This window comes from Lytechinus pictus, unplaced genomic scaffold (genome assembly GCF_037042905.1).
Source record: "Lytechinus pictus isolate F3 Inbred unplaced genomic scaffold, Lp3.0 scaffold_20, whole genome shotgun sequence".
In the NCBI taxonomy this organism is placed as follows: Eukaryota; Metazoa; Echinodermata; class Echinoidea; order Temnopleuroida; family Toxopneustidae; genus Lytechinus; species Lytechinus pictus.
Window position 1 is genome coordinate 13225738 of NW_026974141.1, and position 25630 is coordinate 13251367.

Below are 25630 nucleotides of genomic sequence, written 5' to 3' on the forward strand. Positions count from 1 at the left end.
ATAGTGCATTATAAATGGCCTTCCTTAATCTTTTTGCGACACTAATAAGAAGAAATTAAAATTTTTTTGCTCATTGAAATTAAGTTAGCATCAGAGTGGACTTTCCTGAATCGGCTTGAGTTGTTTTCACACAAAAAAGAGTAATATGTTATTTGCATATCAATCAGAGACTCATCATTATTAATTTGATGACATTATCTCTTTTCAGTAACGGGGGCTGATTCATAAAGCTGTTCGTAACACCAGTCTCCCGTAAAGTTGCTCTTAACTTACGAAAAGCTTTATGAAACGAGCCCACCGCGTTCGCGGAGGTTCATTCCCTCTGCCATTGGCTGCTTCTATTAATAGTCATGACCAATTCCCCCACCTCAAAGCTTTCAGGGACCCTTCGTAAAATCAGAGACTCTTTATTGTTTGTTCATTTGATGACATTATCTCTTTCCTATCCCTTTTGACCACAGTACCTGGTGCCCACCCTGTTCCCGGAGGTGATTTCCCTCTGCCGTTGGCTGCTTCTATGGTCCTGACCAAACTCCCCCCGCCTCAAAGCTTTCAGGGACCCTTCGTCAAGGTCGATGACCTCATCAGGTTAATAGCTGAATGTCGGTTACCAGAACGTAAGTACCCCGATTCTAGTGTAAAATTTCATGTTAGAATGGGACTGAGAAATAGATGACTTTGTTAAAGGTCAAGTCCACCCCCAACAAAATGTTTTTTCGAACAAATAGATAAAAATCAGGCAAGCATAGCACTGAAAATTTCATTTAACTTGGATGTGAAATAATGTGTCATTTTTCAGTTATGCTTATTTGCATATCATTTTTTATGCACACATACTGTTTTGATGCACACATACTGTTTTGTTTTGCATAAAGCAAAACATTAAACTGTCATTACTTTCTTATTTCGTATAAAGTCATGTACTTGAAACAAAGGAGACCCTAGCCTTACAAGCCCTGCTTTTTCAGGGGTTCTCCTTGTCTTTCGTTCAATACGTAATTAGTTATTTGCTGTGTTTCTTTTTCTACTGTAACAATGGTTTATAATTAATTGATTTGCATTTGTAGAATGTGAAATCACACTTGTAAGATAAAATGTATGTGCAGAAAGAAAGACGAATAAATATCTTATCTTATCTTATTAGATTTTGAAGACTTTCTGTGTCATACTTCTTTGATTTGTGTCTATCTCTATCTATTGTTGGGGTGGACTTGACATATCAAGCAAAATGTTTGTTCCTCACTGTACACTCCTGTAGTGTTATTGAACAAAGTGAGCATTGTCAGTGATATTTTCTAGCAGAGGTTGAAAACTGAATGAACTTTTATTTAAATGAAACACAAATCTTATTTCAAACTCAAGTAGGTAACATTGTTGATGTATATTAGAAAGGATCTGAAGTAGTTTACAAATCCCTTCTAGTCTTCCAAAATTAATTTGTATTCTATTTCTCGCTTCAGCATCTCACGAGCCTGTACCTCTCCCCAACGGCATGGAGCAGGAGGACAGCCAGGGAGACGGCGAACTGAAACGCAAACGAGGCATGGTCGCTGGAAAGCCAGCCGAGGAGGACTCCGATGACGAAGAGTCTTCCCAGCATGCACCACGACATGATATCTACCGAAGCAGGCAGCAGAAGAGAGTCAAGTGAAGGGTGTTCGTTCAATTTCATTTTCATGCGGCCGAATTCAGAAGACGGAAGGACTGTATGCTACTGTTTTAAAGCTATGGACTGTTAACAGAGTTGGCGAATGGAAAATGATTCTATTTCAAAACTGTGGACAACGGATTTAAATGAGGGATAGTCATTAAATCTTTATTGTCATTGAGCCAAATTTGGAAGGAATATATTTGCTAGTGTCTCAAAGCTGTGGACTGGCAACAGTATGTGAAAAGTGGGAAGAACTAAGAACTATAACTTCTTCAAAAGTCCAGACAGTGGACTTGAGTGAGGGATGTCCTTCATTTTCATTTTCATGCGGCCCAATTCAGAAGGAAGAAATGTACTTGCTACTGTTTCAAAGCTGTGAACTCTTAGTGAACAGTATTTGAATGTTGGGAAGCGGTGTTTCTTACTATTTCTAATCGGCATATGAGAGTCGAGGTAGGGGTGTTTGTTTATTTTCACAGAAATCCCATATCATCACCATAACAAGAGGGACAGTCGATAAATTTTGAAAGCTATTGTGATCTTATGAAGGTGCTGAACCACCCGTGACTGTTGCTGGGCTTGCCCATGACAGTTTGTTCTTCATCATCAACCTGCAAATTGCACAATGTCATGAATGTTTTTTTTAATTTTAATTATGCTGTAATTGGTTACAGAGTACTGTGCACACATATGGGCCTGTTCAGATATGGTGCTACAACCCACCCCATGTGTGAATAGCACCCATGCGTTATTTCTAAAAGTATCAATATGGTAGAGTGCTCAAGTTGATGTCCTGATTATTACCGTGGCTTTATATTTTCCTAGCATTTTGAAGAAGTTTATTGGGAGACAACTATTTCAAGTCAGGCAGCCCAAAATATTCTGACCCATCTTCAGTTTTCGTCATCCCAAATTCCAGAAGACTAATATGTCAAGTGGGTGTGTAGCACCATATGTGAATGAGCCTGTATACTTTAATTAATACTTGTACACCTATCACATCACATAAGAACAGGCATGATAGATCTTGAAGAAAGGTAAGTAATTTTTCCAGACCGATGCCAAAGTCGCAATCTCATATTCTAGATAGAGAGTTGCAGCATTCTATCCAGTTGCGAGTTTATATGTTGCACCCATACAAGAGCCAGGGGGTGGTTTCATAAAGCTGCATGATTTTACACACGACTAGTAACCCTTTCTTGTGCTAAATGATATATACCTATGTAACTGACGTTACACCTAAGAATGTATTCTAGTTGGGTGTTTAAAGTCTTTTGTACCTTTATGAACAAGGTTTATGACACTCCACCTGGATCATTTAACATCAATGAATGGGTTATTCCCTCAAAACTGGCATTTCCATATTTTGACGATTGTGACTTTTGTCCTTTTTGTTTATAATCAATGTTTAGTCATATCCAGCTAGTTCTGTCTCCAACTTGAACGGATAAATCAATTGCAAAGAACCAAAAGTGAATATTTGGTTGAACCAGTTTGAATAATTTACATTGATTGCCATTATTTCTCATCAAATGTATTTCTGTTAGTGTCTAATTTTGAATTCATTTCACGTCTATCCGTCTTGTGGATAAAACTATTTCATCAGCAGGAACGATCTTGCTGGTGTGATTCTGTACGTTCCATTCTGTATATATTAAAAATATGTATGTTTTTTACTTAATAAAAGTAAAAATGAAAAAATATGTGAGTGCTGTATTCATTTTTGAAAACGAGAGAGCAATTTACAGTTAAACCTAATTAGACTGGGGGGGGGGTGATTCAGCCCCCTCAAGATTTTTCGTGATAAATTTGACGTGCAAATTTCCTTGACCGCGTCGCTTACTGACTTTTGACTTTCAAGTCTTGCGCAACTGTTGAGACCAAAATTGTGACCCCTGGGTACACGGTTGAAATTATTTCGTAACTGCATGAAGATAAAAAAATTGCTCAAAAATATGAATTTGTGTACAGATCCAATTCAATTAGTTTTTTAGCCAAAATTCATAAATGCATCATGAGTTACCCTTTTACTGATGAAACTCAATTAATTTTATCTTGTTTATGGTCAGTATAACGTCCCAGATGATTTCAACAACAAAAAAGTCGAAAAACAAAGAAATATGTGAGAAACAATGAAGTTGAATTAAAAAAAAAAAATATTTGATTCAAAGCTGAATCAGCTACCCTGTCTTCTTGAGGGAGTTGAAATAGCCCAGTCTTTATAGGGTTAAGTCAAAAAGTCTCAACAGATTTGATTTATGAGCATTGTATAAAACATTCTTTTTAATTCCAAGTCAAAAAATCAAGCCTAAAATCTTGACTAGATGCAAATTTTAATTGATTTGCATTCAAATACAACCCAAATTCTTGCTATGCCAAACAACACTTGATTGGGGGACTTCCCCTTGACTTGCAATTGATTTAAACAGAAATGATCGTCAAAGACAGCAGCCACTAGTAATGGAAAAAAAAAAAAAAAAAAACTCTGTCCTGTCATGTTCACATCTCAATCTCCTTCTCTCACCCTTCCCTCTCATTTAGTTTATACTTTGCTTTATCTTGCCCTTCTCTTTTATCCAAAACCTTATCTTTATATCACCCTTTTACCATCAATCATAACTCACTTTTTTCTATTCATTGATCAAAATTTGAATGATTCATACACTTACTTTTTTCCAATTTCTGTTATTTATTCAACATTCATTTCATAAGGCTTGGTGAAGATAATTATCACGAAGATCATGTGATGATGATGGTGGTGAAGATGATGGTGATGACGATGGTGAAGATGACAACGATGATGTTGGTGATGATGATGGTGGTGGCAGTGATGATGATGATGAAATGACTGACAACGATGATGATGGTGGTGATGAATGATAATAATGATGATGACAACAATGACAACGATGATGAAGATGATGATAACTGATGGTGGAGATGAATATCATGAAAATGATGGCAACAATAACAATGATAACAGTTATCACAATAACAAAATGACCAAAAATAACAAATAAATTATTTTTGGTTATTTCTTTGCACCACAAAAGGGATTTGGCTATATTTTGATCCAGCTTTAGCTTAAGAGAAGTTCATTAAATTATGTGCATCCATATCCCTACCTACACAGATGGTAGCTTTCTGATTTAAAGATAAATACCAGTTGTGGTAACGATCTAAAAATGAGTTCGAACAGAATCAAATGAAATGACTTGCTGGTCTGTGATCAGCTGCACAGACATTATCATGCCCCCATGAATACATCATCTCTCATCTGATTGGTCAGTTTCAATGGACTATGCTTTTTTTTTTTACACGACTCCATATCTTTCACCTTTCATCATCACCATGCCAATCTGCTGAACTATGACTGGATGGCAGATCATCATCTTGCTCGCATGCACTCATCATCTTGCATCTGATTGGTCAGTTCCACCTGATCATGTTTTGATGGCATGTGACTTGCTGATCTTTGATTGGTTAGTGGAACTGCCCCTTCCATCTGATTGGTCAGTACCAACTGATCATGTTTTGATGGCATGTGACTTGCTGATCTTTGATTGGCTAGCAGGACTGACCCTCCCATGTGATTGGTCAGTACCAACTCGGGGTTCCCAGAGAAATTTGAAAACAGAATTCCAAGACTTTTCCATGACTAAATTGCTGCTTTCCATGACTGCTTGTGACGTCCCGTGAGTTATGTAGAATTTGGGATGTCACAAAACTGGGAAAAATCATGAACGTTGCGAGACATGACAAACTGGAGCCAAGAGGTAAATGCAATTCCATGACTTTTCACAAATTTTCCAAATTCCCTGACTTTTCCCTGACCACGACTTGCCAATCAGCAACAGGATGGCATAACATGATCATTTGCCCATGAATACATGTCGCATCTGATCTGTCAGTGCCAACTGATCATTTTTTTATGGCACGACTTGCTGATCTTTGATTGGTTGCCTGAACATCATCCATGCCCCTATGCGGTCAGCATCTTGCATCCGATTGGTCAATTCCCACCGATCATGCTCTCGTGTCACGACTTCCCTTTTTTCTTCCCCTTCTTTTTGTCCTTCATCACCACCATACCAACTTGCTGGTCCGTGATTGGCTTATTAATGACAAGCACCCTACCTAGCGATGCCATCTCGGCCACTGTTCCTTTCACCAACATCCCTCCCTCATCCGTCATAAGCATGATCAGATTCTTGTCCTTTGCGTTCTCTTCTTCTAAGCTATCTATATATGTTTTGGCTGCTTGTACAGCTTGCTTTGAAGGGGATTGAGTTCTTCGTGACTTTGCTAGTCTCTTTGCAGGTGTTTTCTTTTTGTTTTCTGAGTCTTGCACGCGAGTTACACCACGCGTCACAGCCCGTCCTGGTGTCATGATCGGCGTACGTGGCTTCTTTCCCGCTTCTGCTTCCGTCACTTTCTTATCTGGTACCTGTAAGGAGATCAAATCATTTGAAGATAAAATCATTACAAAATCACAACTACCCCTCCATCCACATACTCCTGCAGGAATTTATCAGCCTATTCCATACTTGAAGAAGTTGCAGAATTCAGATTTTGTGTACCAGTTAGTCATCACAATCTTTGACTTGCAGAGAATTTCTAACTTAGTTAGGAACTTGACACCTTTTGCATAATCTGGGGGCCGTTTCATAAAGCTGTTCGTAAGTTAAGAACGACTTTAGGAACGACTGGTGATCCTTTCTCGTGGAATTTATCATTATCAGCCTTCTCCGTACTTGAAGTTACAAAATTCATATTTTGAGTACCAGTTAGTCATCACAATATTTGACTTGCAGCGAATATCTGACTTAAGTAGGTACTTGACACCTTTTGCATAATCTGGGGGCCGTTTCATAAAGCTGTTCGTAAGTTAAGAGGGACTTAAGGAACGACTGGTGATCCTTTCCCATGGTAAATGATATTCACCAATAAATGTTCATTGGTGATTACTTAGTGCGAAAGAAAGGTTCACCAGTAATTCTTAAACTCACTCTTAACTTACAAACAGCTTTATGAAACATCCCTCTGGTCTGAAAAGAACAATTATTCAAGTTAAGAAATAAAGTTTGAAACAAATTCACAATTATGCGATCATTGTCATTATTTATCATCAAAATCAATTTGTTTCATGCTGGTTATGTGTCACAGAGAAATTTGATTTTAAAAAATATACAGAAAAGTAATAAATCGAGAAACACACAAGAAAATATTCCATGCCAAATCGTACATCAGTACAAAATGTGCTTTATTACATGAATTAGATCATAATTCGGACTTTATGCATGTAATAGTAAAATTCAATACCAATTGATTTTTTTGGGGGGAGGAACTACATACAATATTGATGGTAATGTCTGCTGTAGTACAAACTATCAATGTAAAATCTGAAATTCTTTGTGAAAATGGATGTGCAATTACCTTTTCAGAGCTCACGATGGTCTTCACATCAAGGTTTGTATTCTCAGAGAAAAGCCAGGATAGTCTTTCCACCTTCTTCCTCTTCTTTTCCTCCTCTTTCTGCTTCTCTTCTTCCTTCCTCTTCTTCTCTTCCTCCTCTTCCATTCTTTGCTGCTCCTCCTTCACTCTTTCCTCTGCTCTCCTCCTCTGTTCTTCCTCCTCTCTCCTCTTCGCCTCCTCCCTTCTTGCCTCCTCTGCCTTTTCTACCTTCTCTCTTTCCATCCGATCCTTCGCTTCCTCCTCCTCTTCTTTCGTCAGAACCTGGAACTTCTCCAGAGCGGTGACGAGCCCTGAGGCCGAGTCGGCTCTCTCGATTTGTTCGATGAAGTGTTTGATAGGCTCTTTCAGGGTCGACATGTTGGCTTCCACGACCTGGGCGAGCTGTTGCATGGTGTCTAGCAGTTGCTCGTGAATGATTTTCTTTCCTGTTGAATAAAAAAAAAAAGAGTCAGAAAATTGAGGCTCTGTCACATACTGCTAACCACCATAAGGAACCAACTTGGTTGAACCATAAAATGATAAACAATGGTATTTCCACATGTTCAGGGAGGAAAGAATTTTTTTTTTACAGAAGAATGAGGAAAATTAGAATATTTCATATTTCATAATAAAATACAAATTTAAAGAAATAGTGAGTGAAGGACATCATCGACTCATTTGCATATCACTGAGTTGTGCATATAAATGTTTTGTGAAAAATAAGAAAAATTTTAAAATGTCATAACTTTCTTATTTTATATCCAATTTTGATGAAATTTTCAGCGTTATGCTTTGTTGATTTTTCTCTCTTGATTCGAATCAACATCTTTCAGGGGTGGAATTGACCTTTAATAATCAACTTGAGCTTGTAACTTAGTCTTGTATAGGGAGCCATAACTACAAACTTTACTTCTTTGGACTCCCAAACCGTTTATTTTTACTTTGTATTGTTATGATGTAGTGTTCTTTGAATATCATTGTATATTTATCTTGCTTTTGAAAATAGTTGAATTAAATAAATGAATAAATAAATGAAATTTGTTATCATAACAAGACTTTATGACAAGGGACTCTGATTGCCAAAAGGATCCTCCTCCCTCTTATCACTCTACCAATACACCTGCAAGCTATCTGTATTACCTGTGGCAAGTTTATAGATGCGGTTTTTCTCCTCCGACAACTCGAACGGCGCCCTCGACGTGATGGGGACATTGAAGAACTTGTAAACAGAGGCGAGATGGACGCAGTAATAGCCCGCCCTCCCGGCGATACAGGAGCAGACGCCAAATTCGATGTTGACCGTCAAGACGCCAAAGAGATTTTTATTCCTCGGGTTGACGTGGTATTCAGTTGGGCTTAGCTGTCATAGGAAGAAGTAGAATGATAAGGAGAATAATAATGATATTGGATATCAAACCGCATGATATTGCAAGGTTAAAAATCAAGAAAAATATGAATCTTGCTTAACCCATTGTCTTCTTGAACCTGGTGGTTCCTTTACAAAGCCAATGGGTTTTACATAATTTAGTAGTCTGATGGGTAAAAGAAACATGAATTGAGAATCAAGAGATAAGGGTAATGACCAACGCTTATCTTCCAGCTCAATTGTTGGTAGAGAATTACTACTGAGACACTTCAATATAACGCATGGTTCGCATAATGTCATATTTTAAGTGTTAAAAATTAAGGCTGTGATGAAAACATAAAGCAGAAGTGAAACAACCAAGAAAGATGATGAAGATGATGATAAAGATGATGATGTGATGAAAATGGTAATGATGATGATGCTGAAGAGTATGATGATGATGATGTAAATCTGGTAAGGAAAGTGATGATGATAATGCTGCTGCTGCTGATAATGATGATGATAGAGGTGATGATGATGAATAGCATATAGCACCATTTACATGTGAAGAACAGTTAAGGGCACTGAAGACCCCTTGAATGACTACATGGGTTTAAAAAAAAAAAAGGACTTAGAAAATTGCCTGCTTTGGCACTCCGTAGATGGAAGTCACATGACCTTACCTGAGTGATGCCAGTCTTGGTTATGTAAGGATCTAGGAAGATTGGGGTAAATGAGAGGTCACTGGGGTCATTCTTACACCCCTCCTCCAAGTTTGTCTGGTATGCTCTGTCAACTCCATTCAGAAGAAAATGAGTCATCTAAAGAAAAGAAGTAAATTGTGTAATTACAGTTATGTCACTCAACTACACTGTTTGGATATTATAGTTAACATGGACATCATCAGCATCATCATCATAATCATCATCATCATCACCACCACCATCACTACCACCATCATCACAGTAACACCACCATATTTATCATCATCATCATCGCTGCCACCACCAAAACCACCACTACTCCATTGTCATCATCATCATCATCATCATCAACACCACCACCACCACCGCCATCATCATCATCACCACCATCATCATCATCATCATCATCCCAGAGATGCCAACCTAAAGGGATGGTTGTCAGGAATATTTACCATATTTGTCAGGAACAAATGGGAGTTTCTCAGGAACATCCCGCGAAGTAGCATCGTTTATACAGGGATGCCACTAGGTGTCCTCCAAAAATACTGAAACTCATCGCGGGCCGGGACAGTGTCCAAGAAAAAAAAATTTGGGGGGGGTCCACCTTTAATTTTGGGATGGACACATGTCACAGGTAAAAAATTGGACAAGCAAAAAAAAAAAAAAAAAAAAAAAAAAAAAAAAAAAAAAAAATTAGGAGGGGGGGTCTGCCCCCACCTAAAATTAAGGGGAGGGGGGGAGGACCAAGTGGCTTCTTACCTTATTGTGATCGATGACTTTGAAGTCAATTAGGTTTGAAAAACTGACGGTAGTTAGTTGTGTGTTTCTCATAGAACGCTAGACCAAAAGCTTCAGTCTCTGTATTTTGGTTGTTCAGCTGAACCGCGTTGGCTCCACTCACCAATACATAGACTGAAGAGTTGTTGGCCCGTACATTAAGACAACGTATCAGCTAACCCAGGGAGCTCTGGGCTAGCTGATACGTACGTAACCCAAGGAGCTCCGGCCCGTTTTTCGGGCCGGAGCTCCCTGAGTTCCGTATCAGCATGCAGCAGTAACGTTAGATCTAACATTCGGCGGAAACCCGATTTTCGGATCGTTTTTGGTACATCAAATGTCACATTATGAAAAAATAATTACATCCAAACTTACGAGAAAATATATAAAACCTTAGACCGCAGTTACCGCTAATTCCTTTCAAATGATGATCAAAACTTAGTCATCCTCGATTCCTTCGTTGGTCATCGTAAGTTGCCATCTTGGATGACGTCATCATCTTTACAGTCGTATTTACCAGTCGCTATTATACCGCGATTCGTGCCGCTGATTTGTGCTTGTCTATGTGCGTGCGTTCGGAACTTGTCGCTCGCATTGATTGGCCAGGATATCGATAATTCTAATCAGAAAGCCTTGATAAAAGCATAACTCAATGAACGTAGTAGGCAGTGCGCGCGTTTATAAATTATAGTAGAGAAACTCCCGTTGGTTTACCGTTGGCCACACACACGCTGCATGCATGATACATGTATACACAATACACGCATATACATGCACAATACACAATACACGCATATATACACATGCACAGCAAAGCAATACACAATACACATGTATTGTAGTTGTTTTTTCCGTAACCTTTTTATTGTTGCCGTAACACCGTAATTGGAGGAATAAAATCGGAACAAATACGGCGAATCCGTAACGGTTGGCATCTCTGTCATCCTCATCATCATCATCATCATTATCCAATCACCACCATCGTTATCATCTTCATCACCATCATTCTCCTCCTCCACCTCCTCATTATCATCATCATCATCATCATCATCATCATCATCATCATCATCATCATCATCATCATCATCACCACCATCGCCACCATCACAACCATCACCACCCCTATTCTTACCTGTAATATGTTGAAGTGTCTTCCCTTCATCAGAACCCTGTCTCTCATACAGTTCATGACCTTCTGCCAGGGGCACGACCCCACGCCCATCGTGTGGATGGGATGGTTATCGGGTAGCATCCACTCGTTCCATCGGTTCACGATACCAGCTATCACAAACGGGGCAAACTCCCTGTACCTGAAAACAATTGCAATAAATACCATAGTATGAAACACAGACAAAGGAAACTGTGGTAGGATGACACCGACAATTCTATTAAAACATACAATCCAGATTTGTAACAATGATGTTCATTCTTCCTTCCTATGTGCCTTATAATAATTACAAATGATAGATGGTGCAATACAAGTGCATATATAAGTAAATTTGCCTAACTTAGATTTCTCAGAACCACAGATATCTGTTCCAAATTAAGCAAAAGTTTACTTACCAGCAGCAAATATAAAAGGACTTTGCATAATTTTCTTTGATTTGGTCAATCACATGTTAAATGGAGAATCAGCTTTACACAGACTCAACTGTACGATCATTTTTATTATAAGGAAATAAATATCCGCACGAATATAAAAAAAAAAAAAGTAAATAAACCTTGATGAAACAACTGTTGCTAAGAAGATTAAGTCATATAAGCGCATTACAGAGTAGCATCAATTATCTCAAGTATTTTCAATTTCTTCATCATCATCATCCTTACAGATATCACAGATAACTATGGTAACTTTGCCATCTAAAAATGGTAACTACCATGGTAACAATGGTCAAAAGCACATCAAAATCAAGGATTCCATTGATGTTATCAATGGACGCCATAGTTACCAGAATTTGCATGCACCATGGTCCAGGGCCCCATCTTACAAAGAGTTACGACTGATCCAATCAATCGTAACTCTATTGAAATCCATCAGTGTCATAATTATTCGACAGGAAATTTGCTAAATGTCCTTTGAAAACAAAGGGGAAAACTCCAAATTGTCAAGAAAACAATGAATTTATGAATATACATTATATCTAGAAAATATTTTGAACAAACATGCATTTATAAGATGCTGACGTTGCTGGCTATCCATAGTTACAATCGTAACTCTTTGTAAGACAGGGCCCTGATCAAACCAGAGCTGAGGCACATTAACTAAGCATAATGCGGAATCTGTCATGTAGTTACCAGCACACTAGGCCATATCCGGATTGTACGCCCTATCCATTATACCATGATACTAACAAAAGCACTCATCTAGGAGAAATAACTTATTAAACCTGTTTCTTACGTTTTATTGACCTCACTGTTGAGGATCTGGACATGTATGCTGTTTAGCTCTTCAGCTGACTGGCTGTTTACCAAGTCCTTGACGAAACCAAAGATGGCAGCGTGGTGCTTGGTCTGGATCCGTCTCTTCGGATCAGCCATCCATCTCCACGTCATTGTGATCAGATGGTAGGGACTAATCAGGACATTGGCATTGGGAAAGGTCGCTTGGACGACCTCCAGCTTGAAGTGCTCCTCATCGGTCAAGAAGAACGATGGCCCGTCTCGTCCTCTGCACCCGAAGGCATCATCAGGAATGAGCATCTTGAAGAGTTCTAAGCCCTGTGTAATGAAGACCTGGTCCATGGACGACAGGACCAGGAACCCTAGAGGAATCCCTCCAGCGTTGGTTGGGACCATGAAGGACACCACGTAGCACATGACCTGACCAAAGCTCTGGTACGTCCCGTCGAGGATACAGAGTTCACCTGCTGCGGGGAGATTCCCATGGGCCCGTCTCATGAGCGGGGTACAGATCGCAATGATCATATCGTCCCTGTCACCTGTGATCCTTGCAAGGTGTGCATGAGCCGGGTGAACCTCGTTGACATGCTTTGATATCAGCTGCTCCAAGTCTTCATAGAGTTCCTTCAGGTTCACAAGGTTCTTCCGCTTCAGGTTCTTACCACGGATACGTGTTCTGAAGCCATGTGCAAAAAAGTCTTTAGAATCTTCTTCCTCCTCCTCCAATATTTCTTCTTCGGCAAACGTCTCGGATTCTTGGTTTGAATTGTTCAAGGTGGTGCTACTGAGGAGGCCGGAGCTGGCCATGACAGAAGACGTCTCCATGAAAATGATTCCCGAGTTTGAATTGTCCTTGATCACATCTGCTTCTATAACTCTGTTCCCTTTGGATATAAAAAAAAAATGGAGATTGAACAACTTGCATGCTTTAAAAGTGAAAAAAAAATAATTAATACTTCACTAATAAAAAGGCATTTATTCCATTCTTTCAACACTTCATAGAAAATCTGCCTGAGTATGAAACTAAATATTGCTATTCTTTTGAAAATCAAAATAAATATTGCAATACTTGAAAATAGATAAACATATGAGAGATATTTTTACGTCTTGCCGAAGGACAACAATGCCACGTTGGGATTTGAACATACGACCCTCTCAATACAAGGCAAGAGTCAGGACAAATACACCATAACATATGTGACCTGTTGATGACTATCTACTGTAAAATAGCATAGAAAATTTCACATGGTTATGGCCTTATTTCCCCCTACTGCAGCTCCAACTGCCCCTGAATATTGTTGTGTTGGTGCAAGAATGCCCTTTGCACCACACTTCCGCGCACCTCATCGGTGCAGAAATGCCCATGCGCAATGCCCTTATGCGTGCTACTAAGGGCGTTCCTGCACTGACACGATGATTTCCTCAAAAACTTATTTCTTTGGGGAAACCATTCTCATCAAACTAACTCTAAATCTGCCACAAGTATTTTCCAGAATTTACAATCCACAATAATTTTTACACCCATGTTTTGTTATGGACCAGAAAGAAGTCTAGTAAACCAGAAATAGCCCTTTCAAATGATTAATCAATTCCTTTACTGATTGTAACAATATCTACGGAGCAAGTTTCAAACTGTTACCTCCAACATCAAGTTTCATCCGCTTTGTTTGAGGGACGTCTCCTTCACCTTCATCCCCCTCCATGATGACCTCGGTACCGAGGCCGTTGGGGAGTCCACCGTTGGTAAGTCCACTGGTAGAGGACACCCCTAGGGTTGTGGCGCCCAAGGTCGCAGGGGTGCTGGTCTGGACCATGCCCACGCTGCGTTGCTTGGAGGACTTGACTGGTTTCATCAGGTGGGGTTTCCTCTCTCTGATCATGCGATAGAAAATCCTGGGGAATATCAAAGAAAATACCTTTCAGGGTTCCCAGCTTTTCAAGAAAACAAAATTCCCTGATTTTTCCCTGATGAAGTTTAAAAAATTCCCTACAAATTATTTAAACCCATCCCAATTTCGCATGTTTTCTAAGGTGTTGCAGTGAATTACATGTATTTTCAGTATAAAAACAACAATGTAAAACTAATTAGTACCACCATAACCAGTCATTTAATGGATGTTGTTTTGATATGCAACAAAATATAACGAGTCTGACTGACTACCGTGCTTTCGACTTTTGGGCCGATCAAAACTCCCTGATTATTCCCTCATTTGAGGCATTTTTCCCTGATTTGAGGTATTTTTAAATCAAATTCCCTGATTTTTCCCTTACTGGAAAAAAGTAAAATAATTTTCCCTGATGGGCTGGGAACCTCTCTCTCTCTGTTTTGATCCTCCGCTCTTCGGAGATTAGCGATAAATCGCGGTCAGTAGCATAGATGAGATGATCATGAACCCTGACCTTTGGCGATCATTTTTTTGTTGTTGCAAATCATCAAAGGCGAAGATTGATTACATATCTGGCATAGGGACTTTGGTGCAAATATTTTATTAGCAATATCTTTATGCAAGGACATATCGTTATTGTACAATATGAACTTTTTCTACTGACAACATGTACAGCAGTATAGTGAAATAACAGTTAGAATAACTGCACAACCCTCTAATTTGTACTGTCTTATAAGAATTGATATTTACAATGACAAATGCCAATACCATAAGCAGATTAACAGTATTGTTTTGTCTATAGTCATTTAATACAAAAAGAAGCTGTTTTGCTGTATTGATAATACACTCATCAAGCTTTCTTCCATATTCCTAATTTGAGTTTTAAGCATCCTTATCAAGTATTTTGGGGTAATGCAAATTTTGAATGGCTCAGCACAAATGGTACCAATGTTAGGAGGATTTAGACTCGATTTTCCCAAATATTATATCATTATCCTAACACGGAGCAGTGAAAAGCATTAACAAACCTATATACATAAGCCAGATCCAGATTGTACGCCCTATCTATTATATTATTATACTAACACGGAGCAGTGAAAAGTATTAACAAACCTGTATACATAAGCCATATCCGGATTGTACGCCCTATCCATAACCATCCTCTCATAGTCTATTCCGTACTCCGCCCAGCGCTTCCACTGGAAGAAACTCCATGCCGTGAGGGCGCTATGACCTGCTTTGAAGAGATCCGTGTAGAACTCCTCCATCGTCTTGTCCACGGGACGAAAGCGAAGCGCGTACTTGCTCTTCGTCTCGTGGTTGTGGATGTGTGTGATCGAGATCATGGCCGGGTAGTTGGGCATATGGACGTCTCGATTCCTGATAAGAGAGACGAAATAATAATAATAACGAAATAAATACAAATACAAATAATATAATTATAATAATCAAAATAAAATATAAATACAAGAATAAATGCCAGTTGTGGTAAAAATCTAAAAAGCCTTTGAACAAGATCCAATAAAATGACCATCCAAATGTTTGTATGTACACATTAAAAAAAAAAAAACATTATTCAAGTAGAAAATGTGTAATCAATAAAAAATTGACAAAAAAAGCATGGCATTTCAGCCAAATAATACACTGTCCAATATGTACTTGTTTGTATTGTTTTTTACAGTGTGATCATTTCCCAGCTTAGATATCATGATTTCAACAGAGTTAGATTTTGAAGTTAACGAAATCTAGATCTACGTTGATATGGTGACAATTCATTTTGATTTTAAAGGCTTTCTCACTAAATCTATGTATGCTGCAACTACAAATACTTCGCTGTCGATAATATGAATTTTACACCGCTAAGAAATATACATGTGGTTTTTAAATATAACAACATTTACAAGATAAATGTAGTATTTATTATATCCCTCATTAAAGGAAACACATATTTCCATTTTGTTTTCCTGTTCACTCCAAGCTACCTTTTGAATGGAACCCAATACTGCCTTCCACTGACAAAAGGAAGCAACTCTTGATTATTTCCATGATTTGGGATATTTTCTGTAGGCTCTACATAATACAATAGTAATTTGAGTCACATAGCCCCCAATTTCTGAAATATAGATGTTTCAAAAGCAAGTAAATTTCCACATTAAACAATGACACAATTTCCTCATTTACAAAAGAGTAAATCATTGTTTCTTTGCTCATTGCCGAGTTGCTTCCTTTTGTCAGTGGACAGTAAAATAGCTTATGGGGGCAATTTTCAACATTTCGGTGCTTAAATTTCCCTCAGCCCGTATGCATCCCCCACATCTTGCACCACCTACCTACTGAGACGATTCTTTGAGATTTCCTTGATGTAAACCCTGATGGCAATATTCAGCTTGGCTTGGCATCCGGTATGCTGGGGACCACGCCAAGCACTGCTCCGATCGGTTAAAGATCTTTTCGGTGTTTCACCTTTCTTCCTTGGAATGATGTTGTGCTGGCACTTCAGGTGTCTCTAAAAGATTAGTAAGAAAATGTGTTTTACTTTAACAATATGAAATGCCCTAAGCACATTTCAAATTTTGTTACCATACAGATTTTTTAAATAGATTTTTAGGGTTAACCATTTTTCTGTAGGGCACATTTCTATAATACAGCACAAATGGAACAAATAAAAAACAATAAAAAAACACAAAAATCTTGATGGCCAATGAGAGAGGTCCTGATGTCAATAAAAAGGGCATCCTTGGCTATGGTTTTGATGGATCTTGTATTAATTCAAGCCTTGATAATGAAATATTGACTCAATAAACAGGGCTTATGTGGGGGCGTCGTGGTCTAGTTGTTATGACTCTCGTCTTTCAATCTAAAGTACTTGGGTTCGATTCCCAGCCATGGCGTGTTTTCCATCAGCAAGAAATTTACCCACATTGTGCTGCACTCAATCCAGGTGAGGTGAATGGGTACCCGGCAGGAAGAAATTCCTTGAATGCCAGAGCGCCTGTAGGCACAGGGAATTATTTTGCTTTACAAATTTGAATAGCATTTTTGGTCATAAGAGAAAAGCTCTTGACTAAGTAATGTACAGTCTTATGTAAAAATATGCTATACAAAAGAATTTATGCAAAGCATTCTTTCAAAAATAGGAAGCAAATTGCAATGCGATACCAGGAAAATAATTCCCTGAGGCAGCATGGCTATAGCCGGGATAATAATAAAAACATTATTGTAATGTACAGTTGAGTATATACATATAGAAATTGCGCAATATAAATGTAGTTTATAAAAAACAAATAGAAATAAGCATTGCTGCACAACACAAACTGTTTAGTTACTGTCAGCTGTAATCCCAGTTTTGACTAGCTTTAATAGTTTGGGGACAGCCATCCAATAAGCTATTGAACTGCATCAAATGTGGCATCATATGAAACAAAATTGAATTGCCTGTTTCTAAGAATTCAAAGGTCATTTATTATAATGCAAAGTTATTACAATCACTATAAAACGGACCTGAGATTTGGAAGGAAACGTTATAATACTAGTAGCTCAAAATGAAATTTCCATTCTTACTTGGTAAAGAATGCGGACAGCCTTCGATTTGCGATTGCCACGTCCAACCCGATACTGGGTATAGCTGACCTTCTGGTATTCCTCGATCCATCTATCCATCTCCTTTTCAGTCTTGATGGGTAAACGAAAACCGATCTTAAACTGGTCTGGCTTATCTGGATCTGGAATCTCGATGGCGCAGATGTGGTAGTCGTAGTCCTTTGGGAGTAATGCCTGGGGTTTCAGTCAAAAAAGGAAATATGACATAGTTCACCAACATCATTCAAATTAAGCATACTTGTTTAAATTTTCCTCTCATTTTACTCTTTCCAATAAGATTGCTTTTTATCGCGGAAAACGGACGGAATTCACGGAAACAGCCTTTCGAAAAAGAAAGTGGCTTTCTATACGGAAAATCACAGAAAACATATTTTCCTCAAAATGCACAGAACAGCAACAGAAATCACTCCAAAATCTCAACAAAATATGAATCATGACAATCCAAACATCCTGACTGCCCTCGACTCCATCACTGGATTGTATAAAAAACATTTATAAGCACAAGCTCAATTTAGCGACCAAAACAAGTACCAAATAATGTAGAAGCAATACGGCTGTGTGTTGCTGCCCTCTACGTTCGAAGATGTAAAAGCACGAAATCCAAAATGGTGGATAGGTGACAGTTGTTGACTACTCAGATGTCCAAAAAGCCCCCAAATCATCAATAAAATTTCATCCAACCCTAAAATAATGCTAATAACGTGAAAGGTGAGGATGTATTCATGCTAAATATGTTTTTCACAATATGTTATGTACTCATTTAGATTCAATGAACATAAATCTTTTAAAGCATTGTTGGTACAGTGGCAGATACAAATTTTTTCCAGCGCGAGTATTGTGACATCGCTAATCAATGCAATGCGTATGGATTTTCTATGTAATAAACGGAATTGTCACTTATTAATAAAATGTTCTTTAGTCGATAGTTGACGATATCAGTAAGATACTTTTAGCGATATATCGACGGAGAATTTTCGTACCGATAACAGCACAATAATACAATAGTTATTCTGAAATGAAATAATTCAATTTGTTTATATCATTAGAAAATTTGCAAACTGCTGGTTTTTTTTATCAACATACATCAGTGTGGTAGCCTATAGTTGATAAATTCATTAATAGCTCCACATCATAAATTGGAAAACCTCCTGAATGATTCTCACCCAAATTTGAGGATGATCCTTGTCAACATCCTTCAGAGGCCCTTTGCAGGCTGAGGACATCCTCATGGAAAGATGACTCTCACCATGGTAACCCCCAATCTCTCCTTCTCCTGCGGTGAAAACTCTTGGAGTTGGTTTCTGGTTCTGCTCAGTTCCTCTCAGTTCTAAATTGCTTTCTGCATCCATCTCCCAGTTGCCCTCAAGAATGTTGTCGCTGCTGCCTGCAGGATTATCAGGTGATACTGTCCTCTGGCTCTGTTGAATGCTACCACTGGATCCTTGCGCTTCATCAGGTGTACCTATACCCTCCTTCAAGGTCTGGAGAATGATATCTTCGCTGCTTAAAGGGTTGTCTGCAGTCATCGCTGTGGCATTACATGTTTCTCCATTAGGAGGATCTGTGCCATTGGTTAGGTCTTGATTAATCGTGGCCATAGTTTCTCTAAAAGGGGTATCAATCAAAATTAAATATATTGATAACTAGAAATTTGACGTATTCAAAGGACATAGATGCCCCCGCTTAACGGGATCAGAAATTCATTCAATATGATTGAACTTAATATTGTGCAGAAACCAATATGCATATATACAGTGCATCCCAGAAAAAACGAAACCAAGATTAAGTGATGATTTATCATAACTTAATCACAAATACAATAGACAAATGACCTACCAATGTAAAGCTTAGAATCTCCTCTTTCATCTGATATTACTTAGATTATTCCTCATTCACGCATGAGTGAGCAAAAACAATTTGAAGAAAGGATACCAAAAACTCATTTAACGGGGGGTATCTGAATTTCAAAAAGAAAATCACATGCCTAAAAAGTTCAATATCTGCCATTTTATTTGATACCTTTATCACAAAAAATGGTCAAGAAGTAAAAAAGTTATGTTCCCTCGAAACAATGCTTGTATTTCCATAATTTCATTAAATAAACGTGTTTTCACCGGTTTCCCACAGAAGCTATCGCATGGTTAACAAAAGACTTTATGCATGGCTGATGGTCAACAAAACGGAGTGTCAAGTGAGTTTGAACGCTATCCTGTAGAACCTCTTCATTTTATGAAATTATTGAATAATAATAATGAAACGTGTTTGTATAGCGCAAAATACATAAGCAGTTGCATGTCTCTAAGCGTTTTTTACAGGAGTGGAGATGGAGGGGAGAGCACTGGGTTCTTACATTAATTGTTTACAAAATGGTGAATAAATGTGTTTTCAAGCTATTTCTAAACTTTTCGTATGGTTGTATATTTCTAAGATATTCTGGCAGATTATTCATTAAAATAGCAGCTGCATGTGAAAATGATCTTTCCCCATATGACTTTGTCACAGTATGTGGGAACTGTACTAATGACTTTTTACTTGAACGTAGCATTCTTTCAGGTTTATATGGTGTTAACAATTGAATGAGATACAATGGAGCAAACTGATGGAAACATTGGTAGGCGAATAGAAGTACTTTGTAGTGTATGCGGGATTGGAAAGGTAGCCAATGTAAGTTTTTTAAGACTGGGGAAATTGGTTCATGTTTCTTTGTTTGTGTTACGAGTCGCGCTGCTGAATTTTGAACGAGCTGTAATCTTTGAATTTGACGAGACGGAAGACCAAAAAGCAAGCTATTACAAAAATCAAAATGGCACATCACAAAAGCATGAATTCAAGCCTTATTTCAAATAACCAGAACTTTATTTCTTGACCATTTTCTGTAATTGAGGTATCAAATTAAAGAGCAGATATTGAACTTTTTAAAAATGTGGCATTATTTTTGAAACCCAGATACAGCCTGCCAAATGACTTTTTGGTATCCCCTCTTCAACTTGTTTTTTTGTTTTTGCTCACTCATGCGTGAATGAGAAATAATCTAAGTAATTTTAGATGAAAGAGGAGATTCTAAACTTTACAATGGTAGGTCATTTGTCTATTGTATTTGTGATTAAGTTATGATAAATCATCGATAAATCTTGGTTTCGTTTTTTGTGGGATGCACTGTATAATGTACAAATTTAGACCTTTGAACCAACTCGCATATATGAGCTTTGACCTTTGACCTGCGGACTCCGAATTCAAACTTAGCCTGTATTTTGGTGTCATCTACCTACACACACCAATTTTTTTATAAATCTGTTGAATATTTCATAAGTTATCATGCAGAAACCAATTATTATGACAAGGGGCAAGGACAACTTTCCCACAGGCCATGTACTTTATTATCAGGGATTTGTGGTTTTCTCCTGAGTACCCATTCCCCTGGGGCAGTAATCTAAATATAACACAGGTAGTATATTGTTTTATGTCCTCATGAAAGAAAAATATAATTTGAAATAAAACTTTTGGGAAAAATGACATTTTAGCCATAATATGTATTGGAGTACATGGAAGAGTAGTCCTTGCCTTACATCACTATGACATCCCATATGTGGCCAATTTGAAGTTTCCATGGGTATAGTGATTACCAATATTTACAACTTTTAAAAATTCATAACTTTCTTGTTGTTTGTCCAATATTGTTCAAACTTTCACCTATCAACTTGTCTGATTTTTCTTATAAAAGCAAGTTTTTATTTGGGTTGGATTCCCCTTTAATGCCCCCTCCGGACTTCGTCTGCTGGAGCATAATTAAAATGGCAACACAAAAATGTGAACTGTAAGGATATTAAAGTTTTGGGAAAGATGAAAATAATCGCTTGGGCCCCTTTTCATGAAACCCTTACTCAAGCTCGGCGTCTCTATGAGAGACAAGGTGGACAATTGTCTGGACTTTGCAGACATCTGCAAACTGCAAACAGACAATTGTGGACTTTGCAGACATCTGCAAAGTGAAGACATGGCATTGCGCCCATCTGGAATTTGGTTTAGTCTTTAGAAGACCAAAACGCTGCATGATGATTGAGCAACATACACATGCATCTGTTCAGAGGATTTATATACTCCAGTTTTGAGTTATCACTACAATGAATCAGACAAATGCCCTGGGGAGCGTTTCATGAAAGGACTTGTCAGACGTTTTATCCGACAAGTACTGTTTTATCCGACAGTTACTATGGTAACAGTGACTCTCAGCCAATCATTATCAAGGAAAGTTGTCAGATCTGACAACTTGTCGGACGAAAATGTTGATGAAACGCCCCCCTGGTTTCCAACTAAATAGAAATACTTTCAAGAAAGTACGGATGACAATTGATTGATGGGCATCTTATTCATGGATGTGAAATTCAGCAAGTTTTGGAATTTGGAGCCTGGTTGAGGTCTGTCCCCCCTCCCCCCAATCATGCCCATTACCATATAGATAACTACTCATTTATTAAAGTGGTTGTTCTCGTCTCAGGCAAACAAGATAGATACGACTGCACTGGTAATCATAGAAGCTGGCCCTGGCTCAGCCTTAGTTTAAAGGGCCAAAGGGGAAGTTCACCCTGACAAAAACTTTGTTGGAAAAATAACAGAAAAAATAATAAAAAACATTGAAGGTTTGAGGAAAATCCATTAAAGATTAAGAAAGTTATTAGAAGATTAAGAGAGTTATTATTAGATGTGCGTCGTGCCGCTTGGTGAAAAACAAAGAAAACAAGATGGCAACGTAAACATTGCGGCAATTTTTCCGTCTTTTCATATTTTTCTCGTTTTTTAAATGAATTCTGGGCTTACCTTTAGAATCCAATGTCATGAGCTGAAGTATGATGCCTCGTTCTAACACTACAGTGTGTAATCCATGGCATGCTCTCATAATCGATTATGACATTGTCATTGGATTGTAAAGTAAAGTTACTCCGAATTCTGTTTAAAAATGAAATTGATATTGTAGAAATGTCAGAAATGAAGTTGTTTTACATGATTTAGGGCTAGATCTAGTTTTACTATCTATATCTAGTTTTCCTTCTAAAACTTTTAGAAGGAAAGTAGAAATCTCGGGCATGTCGGGGGGTAGACCAAAAGCTTCAGTCTCTGTATTTTGGTTGTTCCGCTGAACTACGTTGGCTCCACTCACCATACATAGACTGAAGGGGATGGGGCCCCGTACCTACAGCCAACGTATAGTGAACTAGCGTTTTATAGATCGCGATTTAAAACTGTTTTTTAAGCAAAATTGAAAGTTTCATGGTTTCCATTATCAGCGAAATATAAATAACTTAAGTAATTGCATACCTTGGGCCGGAGTTATTGAAAAAAATCCTCTGGATGATTGAGAAATCTGTCATCTAAGACATTTTCACCTGACCTGACGGTTTTTCTTGCAAGTTGCCATCTTGAATGACGTCATTATCGTTATTAACTTAATGTCTCGAATCGATATATCGCGATTATAACTAGAACTAGTACTAGTATAACTAGTATCGTTTATCTTCGGTTTCGTTCGCATATGGAGCAGATAGTATAATATCGAAAGCAATATCGATATCACATTCGTGATTGTTGACGTTCGTTTGTAAATATTTTATAGTTTGGCTGCCATTTTGACCATTTTTATCGTGTTCAACCCAATTAAACATCGGTAAAGTATATTTTTCATGCCTTTTTCATCTATATCGTTTAAAGTATTTAAATGTTGGAATATCATGAATTAAAAGTTTGTTGTTTATACATCCTTAGATTGTAAATTCGATGTGTAAAATTACATCAAACTTTGGACTGTGAATTGACAAAAGGGAGGGAATGAGAACACATGCGAGCCCACACGTACACCCTACCGTCGGTAAATGGGGATTACAGTAAAATGTCAGAAATTGTTGAATAAATCCCCAGAAACGACGGTTATTCCTGTCTAGTCGGGGGGGCGAAAATTTCAGATTTTTTTGCGGTACACGCACATGAATGGGACGCAATTCCTGGCTCAGCTCCGTGGTGGAGAGTAATTAGTACGCACACATACGGTTAATAAATGATTTTTACTCTCTAGGAGCCTCCTGGCTTGGTGGAGCCAATGTACTTCAGCAGGACTGGCGTCATGAAAGTTTTGAAAGATCCCCTGCTTAATTTTCGTCGGGGTGCGAAAGCGCATTAGCGCCAATGCCTGGCGATCTCCAACAAATTTACGCTTGCCCCACATGCACGTATCTGTGTATTGTCGAGTTGCTTTGCTGATGATTTTCGATCAGTATTATTACGTCTATCCATCTTTCAAAATATTTGCCGTTCTTATAATATGGAAAAAAATAAAATATAGGCCACATGATCTATTTATGCGTAAATAAGATGCGGAATATGATATATAAACTATTTGTTCACCTGGTTTTTAAAGCCGACTTCTTCGCTGATCAAGCTGAAGAAGATTGTACCGCTGAAGATACCGGCACCCAACGAACGTAGAGGGCCGGCAGTGCAAACACCGGGAAAAAAATGAAAAAAAAAAAAATATATATACGCCTATTCCGGAATTCCGAAACATCCATCTCAGTGAGGGCAAAACCACTGATCTCACCCGGTTAGGTCAGAGGGCAAAAATCACAGAACATAATGTATGGGGCAAAATACTAATATGAATGTTCAGATCAGTGGGCAACCACTGATTGTATACTTGTATACAGATCAGTGGGCAAGGGGGGGGGCAAACCCCAACACCCAACATTCACCGACATTAACAAAAATAAAATAATAATAATTAATGATGAAAAAAATGTATAACATTGTTCTTAAAAATATGTAGCAATCAATATCAATTTCAAAGAAATTTTGAAAATTGTAAAAGTGGAATAAGCTCCTTTTGAAATAAAACCTTTGTCGAATGTCCAGTTTTGTAATGTTAAACATGATTGATAATGGAAATCAAACACAAAAATTGCTATAGCAAGTACATTTTACACCCTTTGTAATGTTTTTCCATAGAAAATTTAAAAAAGAAAACAAATGGATAATCTTTATTCTTTTTCTTAGTTAGGACAGTGACTTTTCATTGTTCTATTCCAAAAGAAGCTGAATCAATAACTATTATTAAAACTTGTAAAATTGTGTTATTTTCACCAAAATTTATAATCAAATAATGCGAGCGCGAAGCGCGAGCAGAAATTTTTTGTCATTCCGACCTAAAAACTGGATATTCTAGGCACTTTTTGTAATCATGAACAAGATAGGTATATAACAAAATAATTGATGCGAGCACGAAGCGCGAGCGGGAAAAAAATTTACAGACCTAAAAATGGGGCACTCTATAAATGTTTTTGAAATCATAAAAAGGATGGGTAATTTGGTTTAATTCTTCCTACATTAATAATGCTACCTGGGTTCTGGGCATTCCAAATACATTTCTTTTATCATGAAAGTCAATAATGGGAGCGTGAAGCGCTAGCTGAAAAAAAATGATATTCGGATCTGAAGAAGGGTCAATTTATATACTATGTAGCACTGTGTATTGGGAAATTGTGAAGTGGATATGGATCGCAATGAATAAATAGATCGAGCGCGAGGTGCGAGCTGATATTATTAGTGTTATTTCGATCAAAGACGGGATATTTTAAGGACATAATGTCATCATATATGAAAATGATGACTATAATCTTCCTATTCCTCATGAGCTTGAACTTGTCGATATTCCAATCTAAAAAAGGGGACAATTAGGAATTCGTGGATATATATCATTATCTTATGGATCAATCTAATAATTAGCCTAATGAGAGCGCGAAATTTGTTGATATTAAAGGACAATTAGTCC

The 25630-nt window shown here is 37.9% G+C and overlaps 2 protein-coding genes across 3 annotated transcripts in view; one reads left to right on the top strand and one right to left on the bottom strand.

The window, feature by feature from the left end:
- LOC129282488 (cleavage stimulation factor subunit 3-like) overlaps positions 1-3336 on the top strand; it is a 30379-nt gene extending 27043 nt beyond the window's left edge. Inside the window, exons 17-18 of the mRNA XM_064114833.1 lie at positions 462-617; positions 1461-3336. Coding sequence (XP_063970903.1) covers positions 462-617; positions 1461-1651 — 347 coding nt within the window. The 3' untranslated portion in view covers positions 1652-3336. The remainder of the gene's footprint in view (positions 1-461; positions 618-1460) is intronic.
- A 984-nt stretch (positions 3337-4320) lies between these two features.
- On the bottom strand, positions 4321-24276 carry LOC135157867 (uncharacterized). 2 transcript variants are annotated; one of them, XM_064114964.1, is made up of 13 exons: positions 24211-24265; positions 22633-22761; positions 18981-19422; positions 17779-17991; positions 16548-16723; positions 15331-15597; positions 13971-14224; positions 12330-13215; positions 11064-11241; positions 9134-9271; positions 8246-8465; positions 7088-7551; positions 4321-6098 (listed from the first exon to the last, which is right to left on the bottom strand). In XM_064114964.1, the coding sequence occupies exons 3-13, from the start codon at positions 19413-19415 to the stop codon at positions 5691-5693; spliced, it is 3639 nt and encodes a 1212-aa protein (XP_063971034.1). In that variant the 5' UTR covers positions 19416-19422; positions 22633-22761; positions 24211-24265; the 3' UTR covers positions 4321-5690. The 2 variants fall into 2 exon arrangements, with proteins under 2 accessions (XP_063971034.1, XP_063971035.1); XM_064114965.1 differs by lacking the exon at positions 22633-22761 and having other exon boundaries at positions 24211-24276.
- Between the last annotated feature and the right edge of the window lie 1354 nt (positions 24277-25630).